Raw genomic sequence first — 16,405 nt, forward strand, 5'->3', positions numbered from 1 at the left:
GGCACCAGGTAGGCAACATACCATCCTGGAGTCACATCTACAGCCACAGAATCACCTGTCTGTTCCCCTAACCAATGAATCCCTTATCACTATTCCTTTCTTCTTCCCCCGCTCCTATGCAGCCGAGCCATTCGTGGTGCCACAAACTTGGCTCTGACTGCACTTCTCTGAGGAACCAGTTCCCTCACCAGCTTCCAAAATGGAAAACTGATTTGTGAGCGGGACCCCAGGGGACTCCTGCACTACATCTCTTGGACTGCCTGGTGGTCACATATTCCCTCTCTATCTCCAGGCCCTTAAGCTGCAGTGTGACCACCTCTCTGAACGTGCAATCCATGTAGCTCTCAGTCTCGCGGATGCGCCACAGTGACTCCAGCCGCCGCTCGAGCTCTGAAACCCGGAGTTCAAGTTTCTGCAGCTGATAGCATTTCCTACACATGTGGGCATCTAGGACACCGGTGGCATAGAACCATAGAACACTACAGCACAGAAAACAGGCCATTCGGCCCTTCAAGTCTGTGCCGAAATATTATTCCGCTAGTCCCATTGACCTGCACCTAGTCCATAACCCTCCAGACCTCTCCTATCCATGTATCTATCTAATTTATTCTTAAAACTTAAGAGTGAGCCCGCATTTACCACGTCAGATGTTAGCTCATTCCACACTCTCACCACTCTCTGAGTGAAGAAGTTCCCCCTAATGTTCCCCCTAAACCTTTCCCCTTTCACCCTAAAGTCATGTCCTCTCGTGTTTATTTCTCCTAATCTAAGTGGAAAGAGCCTACTCGCATTTACTCTGTCTATACCCCTCACAATTTTGTAAACTTCTATCAGATCTCCCCTCATTCTTCTACGCTCCAAGGAATAAAGTCCTAACCTGTTTAATCTTTCCCTGTAACTCAACTCCTTAAGACCCGGCAACATCCTAGTAAATCTTCTCTGCACTCTCTCAATCTTACTGATATCCTTCCTGTAGTTAGGCGACCAGAACGGCACACAATACTCCAAAGTTGGCCTCACCAATGTCTTATACAACCTCACCATAACATCCCAACTCCTATACTCAATACTTTGATTTATGAAGGCCAGTATGCCAAAAGCTTTCTATACAACCTTGTCTACCTGTGACGCCACTTTCAGGGAATTATGTATCTGAACTCCCAGATCCCTTTGTTCCTCCACACTCCTCAGTGCCCTACCATTTACTGTGTATGTCCTACCTTGGTTTGACCTTCCAAAATGTAACACCTCACACTTTTAATCCATCCAGGAGGTGGCGATGGCGTAGTGGTTTTATCACTGGACTAGTAAGCCAGGGACCCAAGGAAATACTCTGGGGACCTTGAATCCTGCCACGGCAGATAGTGGAATTTGAATTCAATAAAAAACTGGAATTAAAAGTCTAATGGTGACCATCAAACCATTGTCGATAGTTGTAAAAATCCATCTGGTTCACCAATCTCCATTAGGGAAGGAAATCTGTCATCCTTACCTGGTCTGCCCTACATGGTTGACTCTTAAATGCCCTCTGAAACGGCCTAGCAAGCCACTCAGTTGTAACAAACTGCTACAAAGTCACAAAAAAGGAATGAAACCAGACGGACCACCTGGCACCGACCTAGGCACCGGAAACAACAACGGCTATCGCAGCCCTGTTGAGCCTGCAAAGTCCTCCTTACTAACATCTACCAAAATTGGGAGAGCTGTCTCACAGCCTGACATAGTCATCCTTACAGATAATGTCCCAAACACCACCATCACCATCCCTAGGAATGTCCTGTCCTACCAGCATGATAGAACCAGCAGAGGTGGTGGCACAGTGGTAGACAATCGGGAGGGAGTTGCCCTGGGAGTCCTCAACATCAACTCCGGACCCCATTAAGTCTCATGGCATCAGGTCAAACATGGGCAAGGAAACCTCCTGTTGATTACCACATACCGCCCTCCCTTAGCTGATGAATCAGTGCTCCTCCATGTTGAACATCACTTGGAGGAAGCACTGAGGGTGGCAAAGGCTCAGAATGTACTCTGGGTGGGGGACTTCAATGTTCATCATCAAGAGTGGCTCGGTAGCACCACTACTGACCGAGCTGGCCGAGTCCTAAAGGACATATCTGTTAGACTGGGTCTGTGGCAGGTGGTGGGGGAACCAACAAGAGGGAAATGCATACTTGACCTCATCCTCACCAACGTGCCTGCTGCAGATGCGTCTGTCCATGACAGTATCCGTAGGAGTGACCACCGCATATTGTGGAGACAAAATCCCACGTTCACATTGAGGATATCCTCCACCATGTTGTGTGGCACTACCACCGCGTTAAATGGCATAGATTTCGAACAGATCTAGCAACTCAAGACTGAGGCTGAGATGTCATCAGCAGCAGCAGAATTGTACTTGAACACATGTAACCTCATGGCCCGGCAGATCCCCCACTCTACCATTACCATCAAGCCAGAGGATCAACCCTGGTTCAACGAAGGGTGCAGGAGGGCATGCCAGGAGCAGCACCAGGCCTACCTAAAAATGAGGTGTCAACCTGGTGAAGCTATAACACAGGACTACTTGTGTGCCCAAAGGCATAAGCAGCAAATGATAGACAGAGCTAAGCGACCCCACAACCAACAGATCAGATCTAAGCTCTGCAGTCCTGCCACATCCAGTTGTGAATGGTGGTGGACAATTAAACAACTCACTGGAGGAGGAGAAGGCTCCACAAATATCCCCATCCTCAATGATGGAGGAGCCCAGCACCACAGTGCAAAAGATAAGGTTGAAGCATTCGTAACAATCTTCAGCCAGAAGTGTTGAGTGGATGATCCATCTTGACTTCCCCCGGAGGTCCCCAGCATAACAGATGCCAGTCTTCAGCCAATTCAGTTCACTCTACGTGATATCAAAAAACAGCTGGATACTGCAAAGGGTATGGGCCCTGACAATATTCCAGCAATAGTAATGAAGATTTGTGCTCCATAACTTGCCATGCCCCTAGCCAAGCTGTTCCAGTACAACTACAACACTGGTATGTACCCGGCTATGTGGAAAATTGCCCAGGTATGTCCTGTACACAAAAAGCAGGACAAATCCAACCTGGCCAATTACCGCCCCATCAGTCTACTCTCGACCATCAGTAAAGTAATGGAAGGGGTCATCAACAGTGCTATCAGCTGGCATTTGCTTAGCAATAACCTGCTCTCTGACACTCAGTTTGGGTTCCGCCAGGGCCACTCAACTCCTGACCTCGTTACCGCCTTGGTTCAAACATGGACAAAAGAGCTGAACTCCAGAGGTGAGGTGAGAGTGACTGAGTGTGACATCAAGGAGCCCTAGCAAAACTGGAGTCCTTGGGAATCAGGGGGTATACCCTCCGCTGATTGGAGCCACACCTAGCACAAAGGAAGGTGGCTGTGGTTGCCCGAGGTCAATCATCTCAGCTCCAGGACATCACTGCAGGAGTTCCTCAGGGTAGTGTCCTCAGCCCAACCATCTTCAGCTGCTTCATTAATGACCTTCCTTCCATCATAAGGTCAGAATTGGGGATGTTTGCTGATGATTGCACAATGTTCAGCACCATTCGTGATTCCTCAGATACTGAAGCAGTCCATGTCCAAATGCAGCAAGACCTGGACAATATCCAGGCTTGGGCTGACAAGTGACAAGTAACATTCAGGCCACACAAGTGTCAGGCAATGACCATGTCCATCAAGAGAGAATCCAACCATTGCCCCTTAATGTTCAATGGCATTACCATCACTGAATTCCCCACTATCAACATTCTGGGGGTTGCCATTGACTGGAAACTGAACTGGACTAGCCATATATATACTGTGGCTACAAGAGCAGGTCAGAGGCTAGGAATTGTGCAACGAGTAACTAACCTCCTGACTCCCCAAAGCCTGTCCACCATCTACAAGGCACAAGTCAGGAGTTTGATGGAATACTCCCCACTTGCCTGGATGAGTGCAGCTCCCACAACACTCAAGAAATTTGACACCATCCAGGACAAAGCAGCCTGCTTGATTGGCACCACATCCACAAACATGTACAAGATGCACTGTAGGAATTCACCAAGGCTCCTTCGACAGCACCTTCCAAACCCACAACCATTACCATCTAGAAGGACAAGGGCAGCAGATAGATGGGAACACCACCACCTGGAAGTGCCCCTCCAAGCCACTCACCATCCTGACTTGGAAATATATCGCTGTTCCTTCACTGGATCAAAATCCTGGAAATCCCTTCCTAACAACACTGTGGGTGTACCTACACCACATAGACTGCAGCGGTTCAAGAACGCAGCTCACCACCACCTTCTCATGAGCAACTTGGGATAGGCAATAAATGCTGGCCCAGCCAGTGAAGCCCACATCCCGTGAATGAATAAAAAAAAATATATTACAGGACACGCATTCCACTTGATTTAGCTGCCCTGCCATGCCTTAACTCTACTTCCCTTACGTTAACTTTATTTTACTTTGGATTATTTATATTACTTGATTATATTGGCCCTAAATTTCCCTTATTCCTGATGCTTCTCAGTTAAATCAAAGTATAGCAACTTTAAAAACATTACACCTTTCTAATTTACTCTCCAGTTCCCACTTACCAAGGCCGCCGCTCTTCTTTCAGAGGAAAGGTAGAAAAAGAAAGGAGCACCTTCTCACTGAACCCCCTGTCACCAAACTCCAACTGAAGCACTCTACTGAAGCCAGACACAGCAGTGCAGACAAAAAACACATGAGGCATCAGAACTGTTTCAGACAGGCTGGATGAATGGGCGGACCAGCAGATCTTTACATGTCAACATTTTCATAAGCTTTGACGTTTCATTCCTGAACCAGTTTCCTAATCTCTTCATAAAATAAAAACAAAATGCTGGAAACCCGCAGCAGGTCAGGCAGCACATGTGGGGAGAGAAATAGAGTTAATGATAGTTGATGATCTTTCATCAGAACTGAAGGAAATTAGAGATGCACAGTTTTTCAGCAAATTCTTTTCTAGAGTCAACATGGAGAGCTGGGTTTCTTCTTTCCTGTATAACCAACTGACTCCTTAAATCCCTGTACCTTGCTCACTCCACCCTCACCAAGGAAAAACTGAGAGAACTTTAAGAATATCTTGATCACCATGGCCCAGACCATGTTTGCAGCTGTCTCTGCTAAATCCTCCATTTTCCCTAACTCCTAGGTTCCAGGAAACCCCAGTCCTCCACAAAATGTAACTCTTAAGTGCCTGAATCTCTTCATTTGGCTCGGTGCTCACATGCTTGTCTCTATTAAACGGTCATTGGTTCAAGTTTAAATCCAGAGATTTAAGCACCTGGTCTAGACAGAATTCAGTACGACACTGAGGGAGTGCTGCATTGATGGAGGTGCCTTTCAGATGACTCATTAAATTGAGGCCCCAACAATCTGATCAGGTGGATGTACTAAATTCCATGGCACTGTTTAAAGGACAGGTCAACTCTCCTCACAAAAATTATTCCTCAACCAACACCACTGAAACAGATTATTTGATAATCCATCTCATTACTATTTATTGCACCTGTGCAAATGTTTGCCTAACTACAACAGTGACCACATTCTAGGGGCAGGATTCTTTGCTCCACGTGTAGCTAACACGCCCGAGCGTGAAATAAAGCGTGTTGATGTTGGCCGAACGTGCCAACGTCAGCGCGCACTCTCGCGATAGGTTGGCGGGCACGTGCTGGAGCCGGCAGCATGCCTGCCAACAATTATAAGGCCTACTAAAACCATTAAGTTAACAATTATGCTGAATTTTTCACTGCCCGTTCAACTTAACGGTTAACAGGCAAGCGAAAAAGTGGGATGAGGTTTCCTGAAGTAAATAAAAATAAAATAAAAATTTTACACTTGAATTTAAAAAAAGCCCTTGCTCATGTGACAGAGTCACATGAGGGGACATGTTTTATGACATTTTTAATTTGTTCATTAGCATTTTTAGACAGCGCTTCATCTCCCTGAGGCAGCTCCATGCCTCAGGGAGATTGAAGCGCTCTTGTGCACGCATGCACAAATTTCATGCTAGGCCCGCTCACCCCCCCGCCCCCCGCTCACACAGGCAGCACTATGTGCTGCCGATCATGTTCCACGCTGGGAAGGCCTTAATTGGCCCGCCTGCATAAAATCACGGTGTGGTGCCAATCGCGGGCGGCGGCTGCTTCCCAACCACCCCACCACCACCCAGCTGAGCACCCCCGCCAAGGGCAAAATTCTGCCCTAGGTGTACATCACTGCTTGTGAAGTGCTGTGTGATATCCCGAGGTCATGAGTGGTGTTTTTGTCCTTCTATTTTCTCAAACTTAAAAAAAAATTCCCCCAGGTGTCCTCCATTTATTATCTTTACTCTTTTCTCCATCTCCCCTTCCATCATTCCCTTTATTCTCTCATTTGTTGTTCCTTTCCAACTTTTTTTCCTTCCCCAAGGCTTCTTAAAAGCGCTGTTACCTCCCAGCACTGTTTCTGTCCCTCCATGATATAATCTTGATTCTCCAATCCAACTTTACGAAAATGTTCACCTCTGCAGAATGTCTGTCACTGCCCTAACCTGAACCCCTTATCTGCTGAGACATGTCATTGTCCAGATTTGACTGCTCTGAACCTTTCTTGGTGACCTCCCATCCTCCAACTTCCATGAAGTTTACAAATCCAAATATTTACTGACCTTATCCTACTCTGCACTTAGTCCTACTCACCCATCAGTCCTGCCTTTCCTCCCTGAACTGCATTTTCTCCCAGACTCTGCATCTTAATTTTAAATTTTAAATTCTCATCAATGTCTTTCACTGCTCCCATGATCTCCCTCCATCCTACCTTCTTTAGCAACACATTCCTCACTGAACATACCACCCCCTTATATCTGGCCTTTTGTGCACCTGATCACTTTATACTACCATTGGTGGCAAAGGCTTCAATTGAAATTCAGGCCCTAAACTGTCCTATCTCTCCAATTCTCTCTCATTAAAAAAAATCTCAAAACTTATCACCCATCCTACTTTTTCTTGGCTCCAGCTCCATTTTCTTTCTTGTGTGAAGTACCTTGAGCTTTTTTTAATACTATCAGCATTCTATAAATGCAGGTCATAGTAGTAATAGTTTCTGACAATGGTTCAGTTCTAACTATATTAATTGTGCGTGCAATTAATGCAGGTCATCTGTATGCAAACACAAAAACATTAAAAATTAAAAACAAAAAACTACTGCGGATGCTGGAAATCCAAAACAAAAACAGAATTACCTGGAAAAACTCAGCAGGTCTGGCAGCATCGGCGGAGAAGAAAAGAGTTGACGTTTCGAGTCCTCATGACCCTTCAGTGATGCTGCCAGACCTGCTGAGTTTTTCCAGGTAATTCTGTTTTTGTTTTGGATTTCCAGCATCCGCAGTAGTTTTTTGTTTTTATCTCTGTGTTTAATTGACTGCCACTCCTCTTCAAGAAATGCCTACCTTGAAGAAGTACTGCTCTGCTCTCCGACAGGATTTCCGCCTGTCTCTTCTGCCTTGTTCACCTTCATTGCTTTCCATTTCTCTCCTGGTGTTTGACAAGGTGTTTACTAAAACCCGCTTTTACTCAGTTCTGCTGAAGGGTCATGAGGGTCATTACAACTCTTTTCTTCTCCGCCGATGCTGCCAGACCTGCTGAGTTTTTCCAGGTAATTCTGTTTTTGTTTAACATTAAGAATTAGCCTGCTAGAATGTTTCTTAGATGAACAATGGTTGTGCTGGGAAATATTTTGCATCTCTAAGAGTGTAGCTGCAATTCTACATGCACAAACTGGTTCATTAAACTATTTTTGTAAGCCACACACAATAAGTTGTGGAACTAGATGCCACGCACTGGCTGTAGTTGTAGAATATGTCTTGTATCGATCAAGTTTGTAGGAGTAAAGAATCTTGGGTAAACCTTTTTACCTTTGTTCAACAGAATAGCAACAAGGAACACAGATTATATGATTTAATAAAATAATCTGATTGAATTCAGGAATGTGACTAAATATAGGATGTTGTACTTCAGTTATACACCTTGATGCTATTTTAAAACTTATTTTTGTTTCCTAGGCCTTCCAATGATTTGAATTATCCAATGAATTCAAAAAAACTGCACAGACTTGGTTGGAAACCCAAAGTAGCTTGGGAAGAAGGAATTAGAAAAACAAGTATGGTTATTCTTTGAAATATTTTTTAACTACTACACATTAAAACATCCCGCAATTTTGCTAAACCAAATAACAACTGGGATAATTAAGTTGGTTATTAAATGACTCCAATTATCTTATTATTTTAGCTTCATGTATGTACTGATGCATTATCTAGCATGCTTCTATTATTGCATGGTGGATACTTTCAGTGATACAGAGAAATTGAACGTCATTTTTTTCTTCATTCATGGAATGGAATGCTAGCAAGACCAGCATTCATTGCCCATTTCTAATTGACCTTGAGAAGATGGTGAGGTACTTTCTTAAACCGCTGCAGTCATGTGATGTAGGTACACTCAGTGCTATTAGGGAGGAAGTTCCAAGTTTTTGAACCAGCGACAGTGAAGGAGTTGAGATACAGTTCCAAATTAGGATGGTGGAACAAATTAGGAGGGGAACTTGCAGGTGGTGGTGTTCCTATGCATTTGCTGCCCTGGAATTATTCCATTGACAGGCTTTGAAATACAAAAAAAACATTTGTTCTTTCAGCTATGCTGTATTGTAAGTTAGATGTGTTTTCACTGCAGTGATTAATTATAGGACTTTCTCCTACAACGGTAAGTTGACCATTACATTGAGCACTATTGTATAAGTGTTGACATGCATTACAGTACTTTTCCCAATGGAAAAAAGTGCCATAATGCAGTCAAAACTGTAGAAAAATGTGCTGAGAAACTATCCTGTCATGTTTTGAACTGAGATTTAAATGTATAATGATTTTGGTTTTGAATAAAACGGCCCTGCTATTGAACCATAAAAAAAATTCAAGCAGCTTCTACAATGCATTGATTGGCAGTTAATCTGCTTTGAAATGGAAATGAGTCAGTAGCTTCATCTTAAAGAAATCATCGTTTGGCGTTTCAGTTTCAATGGGCTCCCTTGTTGACATTTCCCATGCTTCTTTTAGATAGCTGGAGTTATTATGAATGTTTGACTGAATATCAAAAGCTCCAGAACTACTTATCTCAGTGAGGGTAGTGTTCACATTTTGATAGTTTTAAGGTTATTAAAGGATTATCTCTATGATGCTGTAAGTGGTTGTGTCTTTTTTTGACTGATTTCCCATTTGTGGGGATTTACATTTTTTGAATGGGTTTTATGAATGAGAGGTTTTTTTTAGTATGAAATGTCTTTCAATATGACAGTTCTATTGGATTGTTAGAATTTCTTTTAATGTCCATTTCAAAGATATCCTGGGTTCTGTTCATAGTGGACACTGGATGAGTGGCTATGGAGGATACATGGCAGGATCGACATGGAGGATATGGGTAGTACTGGGGCATGGGGGCCATGGAGTGGCATGTGGGGTGGGTGAGAGTTTGAGTGCCTGACATTGATCATTAAAACTGGGCCAATGCCCTGTAAACGGAAGCTGGACATTCCAGCCTGTCAGCCTGGCCATCTGCCTGCCTCAGACCTGTCTCCAGAGGTAGTGGGTCTGATTCATCCCACCCTACCTTTCCAGGATGAAAATATGTCAGGCAGGGGCCCTTTTAAAGGAGACTGGTCTATTGGGTCTGGAAGTTTCCTGACTCAACCTTCCCGCCTCCTCCACGAAAATCCGTATCCTCGGGTTAGTTTTTAACCAGTTAGAGGTTATTTTTATTTCAGTGCTAGCTGCATCCTTAAAATGTACAGTGGAACCCAAGAAATAGAGAAACAAGTAACAAGAATGCTTTAGGTTTTATAAAAGTGGAGGTGGTGAAAGTGAAAGGATTTTGATTCCACATATAATTCTGGATATGCATTCAAGAGCAAAATTATAGGAAAAAATTTTCAGGTCTCAAAGAACAATCTATTATGGTGGCTTAAATTCATTTTCACCCTTTTCTTTCTTGAATAGATGCTAACATTCTGGCAGCTGCATGTACAGACTTTTTTTATTGTTTTCAATAAATTTGTTCTTTTTCCCGTTAGTTGAATGGTATGAAGAAAACTTCTACAACTGGCCAAATGCAGAAAAAGCATTGGCTCCTTTTCCATCATCAGCACTTTATAAAAGATGCCAGTGATTGTACCTTGGCTAAGGTCACAGCAACTCTACCTCATCTGAAGCTTCAAATGGACCTTGTTGTTTGTCATAGAAGGGCAAAGAAATAATTAACGTGGGAGTACCCTACTTTGTAAATTATTAAATAAGTTAATACTTGAAAGCAATTTATTATGGTTTCATGTGTAAGAAGGACTTGTCCTAGCCAAATGATATACAATTTAAGTCCTTTAAAATATATGCTATTTTTATGAGTAATTTTCTCCAGTACCAACTAGCATTGGTGGGCCCTTATATGCAAAATCTTTTTTACTAATGTGATCTGTAAGCTTTGTAAGGGCGCAGTAGCCTAATGGTTATGGTACCATACTAGCACTCCAGAGAATTCAAATTCTACTGCGGAAAGTGGGAAATCACATTCATTAAAAACCTGACGATTTGTGGGCTGGCATCAGATAAAATTATCATGAAGTTGTTAGATTGTCATAAAAAGTAACTGGCTAAATAATGTTCCTCAGGGAAGGAAATCTGCCATCTCTAGTGTGTGACTGTCCATTACACATTGCATGGTTAGCTCTTTAAGGCCATTAGAAGCACCAGGGAAGGTCAGTAGATGCAGCACTGCCAGTGTTGCCCACTTGGGCAATAAATGCCAGCCTTGTCAGTGGTGCTCACATCCTGAGAATGGAAACAAAATGTGTTGTATTTTATAGTTTACCAAATAAAATCTAATTATATAATTGTTTTAGTTGCAATGTTTTTGGATAGGAATCACATGTATTTTAATATTTAGTACTTTATATATTGTAGAATGTTTAGTTTATTATCTATTATATTTTAAATCAATGTACTATTTTGAGCTCTGTTAAACCAGTAATTATCAAAATAATTTCAAGGAAGTAGTGTTTTCTTTAAAGAACTAAGAATTTAGCTGCACATGGCCCCAGTAGAAATAACACAGGCAGCAGCTTGCTTACAGCAGGCCAGGTGTTCCACCATGGGCAGAATCAGGAAATGAACTTTGTAAAATGAATGCTTTGTGGTGTTATGCATCTTTTGAGTGTTTGGTACTCATCAAGACAAATGCAAGAATGCCAAATTTAATACAGTCACAACAACTTATACTACAGGAGAAAAGGATGTTGATTGGTTGGCAAGTCGACCCTGATTGGCCGAGGTATTGCCATGGAGAAGGCAATCAAAGTTGACTTGCCAACAAATCAGCACCCTTTTCTCCTAGAGTATAAATTGTTGTGATCATTTAAAGCTTGGCATTCTTGCATTTGTCCGGTGAGGGCAAGACAAAAAGCTTCGGCCACATGTCTCTCTTTTCAACAATACTCAGGTTCTGTAGTACCAATTGAGTGTTTATGATATTTCCCATAATCCCATGTGTATGTCCCAATCTTTATTTTGCCCTCTGTAAAATGATTAAGAAGGGTAATCAATACAAAATTTACTTCCTGTTTTTTGAGCTGTGAGAATTCTTCAATGTGATTGGCCTGATTGATTATATCACTGTTGCTGGATGTTGAGAGTCCCTTATAGATGGCACCAGAATCAAATTAATGTTGGAAAAGGTATAATCCATGCCACAGGTGGGAAACTTTCTTCAAGAACACCAGCAAATGCCATCACTTTACTACTGACCACAAAATCCAGCCCATGGTCTTTTCTCCATTATTGTTCAATTACAACTATTACTATTTGTCATTTTTTCTGTCTCTTTCTCTCACTCTCCCTTTCTAATTCACACCTTGATACTATGTCCTTGCTGTTCAACATCTTGAAAATATAGCACAGGAACCAACATTCAGGACATTAAACCTCATTCTTCCACTTCACAATCCACCTCCCCCCCACCCCCCCAAAGGGGCGGATGAGGTCCTACAAGCAGAATTTAAGGAGCTCGGAAGCAGATTAAAAAACAGGACTTCAGTAGTAATCTCTGGATTACTTCTAGTGCCACATGCTAATGAGTATAGAAATAGGAGGTTAGTCCATCTGAATGCATGGCTGGAGAGACAGTGCAGGAGGGAGGGCTTTAGATTTCTGGGACATTGGGACTGTTTCTGGGGGCGGTGGGACTTGTACAAGGCGGATGGGTTGCACCTGAACCGGAATGGACCAAAATCCTTGCAGGGAGGTTTGCTAGTGCTATTGGGGAGGGTTTAAACTAACTTGGTGGGATCCTGAGAGGAGGTTCAGCAGGGGGAGATGCACAGCCAAGATTAGAAGAGAGAGCAAGTGAGTCTGGAAGGCATAGAAATTATAGGCCAGTTAAGGCACAAGGGAGTTTGGCAAGGTTGGATGGTATTTATTTTAATACAAGGAGTCTGACAAATAAGGCAGATGAGTTGGCACAAATTAACACATGGAAGTATGATGTCATTGCTGTCACAGAGACATGGTTGAGAGAGGGACAGAATTGGCAGCTCAGTATTCCAGGATATAGGGTCTTCAGGCGAGACAGGGAAGGAGGTAAAAGAGGAGGGGGTATCGCAATATTGATCAAGGAATCAATTACAGCAGTAAGGAGGGATGAGATCTTAGAAGGCTCCTCAAATGAAGCCATATGGGTAGAACTTAAAAACAAAAAAGGAGCAATCACATTGCTGGAAGTGTACTATAGGCCCCCGAACAGTCAGAGAGAAATAGAAGAGCAGATATGTAGGCAAATTTCAGAGAAGTGTAAAAATAATGGGGTAGTAATAGTGGGGGATTTCAACTTCCCCAACGTTAACTAGGTTAGTCATAGTGTGATAGGTTTAGAGGGAGTGGAATTGTTAAAATGCATCCAGGAGAGCTTTTTAAGCCTTTACGTAGAAGGTCCTACAAGAGAGGTCCTGCACTTAATTTTAGGGAACGAAGCCGGGAAAGCGGTAGAGGTGTCAGTGGGGGAGCATTTTGCAGCTAGTGATCAAACTCCGTTAGATTCATGGTTGTCATGGAAAAGGACAAGGATGGGCCAGAAATCAGAGCTCTAAATTGGGGGAAGGCCGATTTTAATAAGATCAGATATGATTTGGCCAGAATGGACTGGGAGCAGCCATGTTTAGGTAAATCTGCGTCAGAGCAGTGGGATGCATTCAAGAAGGAAATGGGGAGAGTACAGGGCCAACATATTCCAGTAAAGACAAAGGGGTGGGACCAACAAAACCAGGGAACCCTGGATGTCGAAGGATATACAGGATTGGATAAAGAGAAAAAGGGAGGCTAATGGCAGATACTGAGGGCTCAAAACATTGGAAGCCCTAGAGGGATATAAAATGTGTAGGGGGGAACTTAGGAAATTAGGAGAGCAAAAAGGGGGCATGAAGAAACATTGGCAGATAAAATAAAGGAAAATCCAAAGTTATTTTACAAGTACATTAAGAGTAAGAGGATAACTAGGGAAAGAGTAGGGCCCATTAAGGACCATAGTGGTAATTTGTGTGTGGAGCTGGAAGATGTAGGTAGGGTTCTAAATGAATACTTTGTGTGATGTTCACAAGTGAGGGGGACAATGTGTTTATGGAAATCAGGCAGAAGGACTGTGATATAATTAAAGAAATTAGCATAGAAAGGGAGGAGGTTCTAAGTGGTCTGGCAGGCTTAAAAGTAGATAAATCTCCAGGCCTGGATGAAATGTATCTCAGGTTGTTGAATGAGACAAGGGAGGAGATAGCAGGGGTGATGGCAATAATTTTCAATACTTCTCCGGCCACAGGAGAGGTGCCAGAGGACTGGAGGACAGCCAATGTGGTACCGTTATTCAAGAAGGGATAAACCAGGGAACTATAGGCCAGTCAGTCTAACCTCAGTGTTGGGGAGACTATTGGAAGCAATTCTGAGGAACAGAATTAATCTAACTTGGAGAAGGAGGGATTAATCAAAGACAGTCAGCATGGTTTTGTTAAGGTTATATCTGACCTATTTGATTGAATTTTTCGAAGAGGTGACCAGGTATGTAGATGAGGGCAATGCATTTGACGTAGTCTACTTGGACTTCAGCAAGGCTTTTGATAAGGTCCCGCATGGGAGACTGATAACAAAGGTAAGAGCCCATAGGATCCTTGGCAAATTGGATCCAGAATTGGCTGAGTGGCAGGAAGCAGAGGGTGATGGTCGAGGGGTGTTTTTGTGACTGGATGCCTGTGTCCAGTGGGGTTCCACAGGGATTGGTGTTGGGTCCCTTGTTTGTGATATAAATAAACGGTTTAGGCTTGAATGTAGGAGGGTTGATCAGTAAGTTCGCTGATGACACGAAAATTGGTGGGGTGGTAAACAGTGAGGAGGATAGCCTTCGTTTACAGGAGGATATAGACAGGCTGGTCAGATCAGCTGATCAGTGGCAAATGGAATTCAATCTGTAAAAGTGTGAGGTGATGCACTTGGGCAGGACAAACAAGGCACAGGAATACACGATGATTGGTAGGACCCTGGGAAGTACCGACGATCAGAGGGACCTTGGTGTGCATGTCCACTGGTCCCTTAAGGTAGCTGGACAGGTAGATAAGGTGGTTAAGAAAGCATATAGGATACTTGCCTTTATTAGCCGAGGCATAGCATATAAGAGCAGGGAGGTTATGCTGGAACTGTATAAAATGCTGGTTAGGCCACAGCTAGAATATTGTGTGCAGTTCTGGAATCCACATTAAAGGAAGGATGTGATTGCACGAGAGAGAGTGCAGAGGAGATTCACCAGGATGTTGCCTGGGCTGGAGAGTTTTAGTTATGAGGAGATTGGATAGACTGGGGCTATTTTCCCTGAAGCAGAGGAGATTGAGGGGGGGATATGGTTGAGGTATATAAAATTATGAAGGGCATAGATAGGGTAGACAGGAAGGAACTTTTCCCCTTGGTGGAGGGATCAATAACCAAGGAGCATAGATTTAAGCAAGGGGCAGGAGGTTTAGAGGGGATGTGAGGAAGAATTTTTTCACCCGGAGGCTGGTGGGAATCTGGAACTCTCTGCCTGAAAGGGCGGTAGAGGCAGAACCCTTCATAACATTTAAGAAGTATTTGGATGTGCACTTGTGATGCCATTGCATACAAGGCTATGGGCCTAGTGCTGGAAAATGGGATTAGAATAGTTAGATACTTGTTTGACCGGTACAGACTTTCTGTGCTGTAGACCTCTATGACTCTAATTCTATTTATTTAATTTCCGAAGAGCAGGTTGTGCAAATATTTTTTAATTCCTAAAATAACTAAACTTATCTATCATCTGGACTACTACCACTGTCACATTTCATAGCTCTACTAAATCTGAAAAGGATGTTCCAGTGCCCTCAGTGGTTGGTGGATTTATTTTTAAAAATCTATATTTTTCCCTCTCAATACTCAGCAGCACTTGCTCTGGGCTGCATGTCGCTCTAGTGAATGCTGTCCTATAGCTGCAACACTAAACGGAGGCTTTGTTGGCTTATTTCAATAGTTAGATTTTTAAAGGACACTGTTTAAAGAAGTTCATGTGGTGGTGCAGCCAGTTTTTCTCCATCAGTCAACATCACCAAAAGTCAATTAATTAGTTATTTGCTTTATTTGTATGCCTTTGTCTTCATAAAAGTCATTGTATTTCATTGTATATCAAACACTTTAAGACATTTCTGAAGGATGTGATAAGCTATATAAACATCACTTTTTAACCTTTATGCCCTTTACATTGATTTCTCAATTAAAATAAGATTCATCCTTGATTGTGTCCCCTGCTGATGTTATTGCCCTCCCCAAATAGCAATAATCACATACTGCCCTGGGCACGGATCCAATGACATGGGAGCCACAGGACTTCATATTGCTGCTGTTTTTTCGTTCTGTGATATTGGGATTCTTCAAGCGCACACTTGTTGATTTTGGTTTGCTTGGAGGATCATTGGCTTCCCCAGTGTAGGCCGCGTACTGATGGGTGGCGTGACAGGAACACTGATCCATTGCCAGTTAAGTGCACAGCAATCCATTTCCTGCATAATGCCAAGCCCTGCCCAACTTTCCACACAATCAGCGCAAACCATCTCTGATTTATATTGGACTTCAACTACTAATCATCACCAGCTCCAAGAAGAAGCAGTGGAACCTGCGAAAAGCCAATTGGGAGTAATACAGCAAGATATTGGAACAAAGTGCTATAATGCTACTATCCCAAGATATCCCCATGAAGCTGGCATACAGACACTTCTGCAGAGCCATCTATAAAGCAGCCATTCCAAGGAAGCACTG

At 43.1% G+C, this 16,405-nt stretch overlaps 1 protein-coding gene across 1 annotated transcript in view; it reads left to right on the forward strand.

Moving 5' to 3' along the window:
* Positions 1–15,883, forward strand: part of tgds (TDP-glucose 4,6-dehydratase) — a 93,462-nt gene extending 77,579 nt beyond the window's left edge. The window contains exons 11-12 of the mRNA XM_078545925.1: positions 8,075–8,172; positions 10,132–15,883. Of these exons, the coding sequence (XP_078402051.1) occupies positions 8,075–8,172; positions 10,132–10,226 (193 nt within the window). The 3' untranslated portion in view covers positions 10,227–15,883. The remainder of the gene's footprint in view (positions 1–8,074; positions 8,173–10,131) is intronic.
* Positions 15,884–16,405: the final 522 nt, after the last annotated feature.

The sequence above is a fragment of the Cetorhinus maximus genome, chromosome 7 (assembly GCF_964194155.1).
Source record: "Cetorhinus maximus chromosome 7, sCetMax3.hap1.1, whole genome shotgun sequence".
In the NCBI taxonomy this organism is placed as follows: Eukaryota; Metazoa; Chordata; class Chondrichthyes; order Lamniformes; family Cetorhinidae; genus Cetorhinus; species Cetorhinus maximus.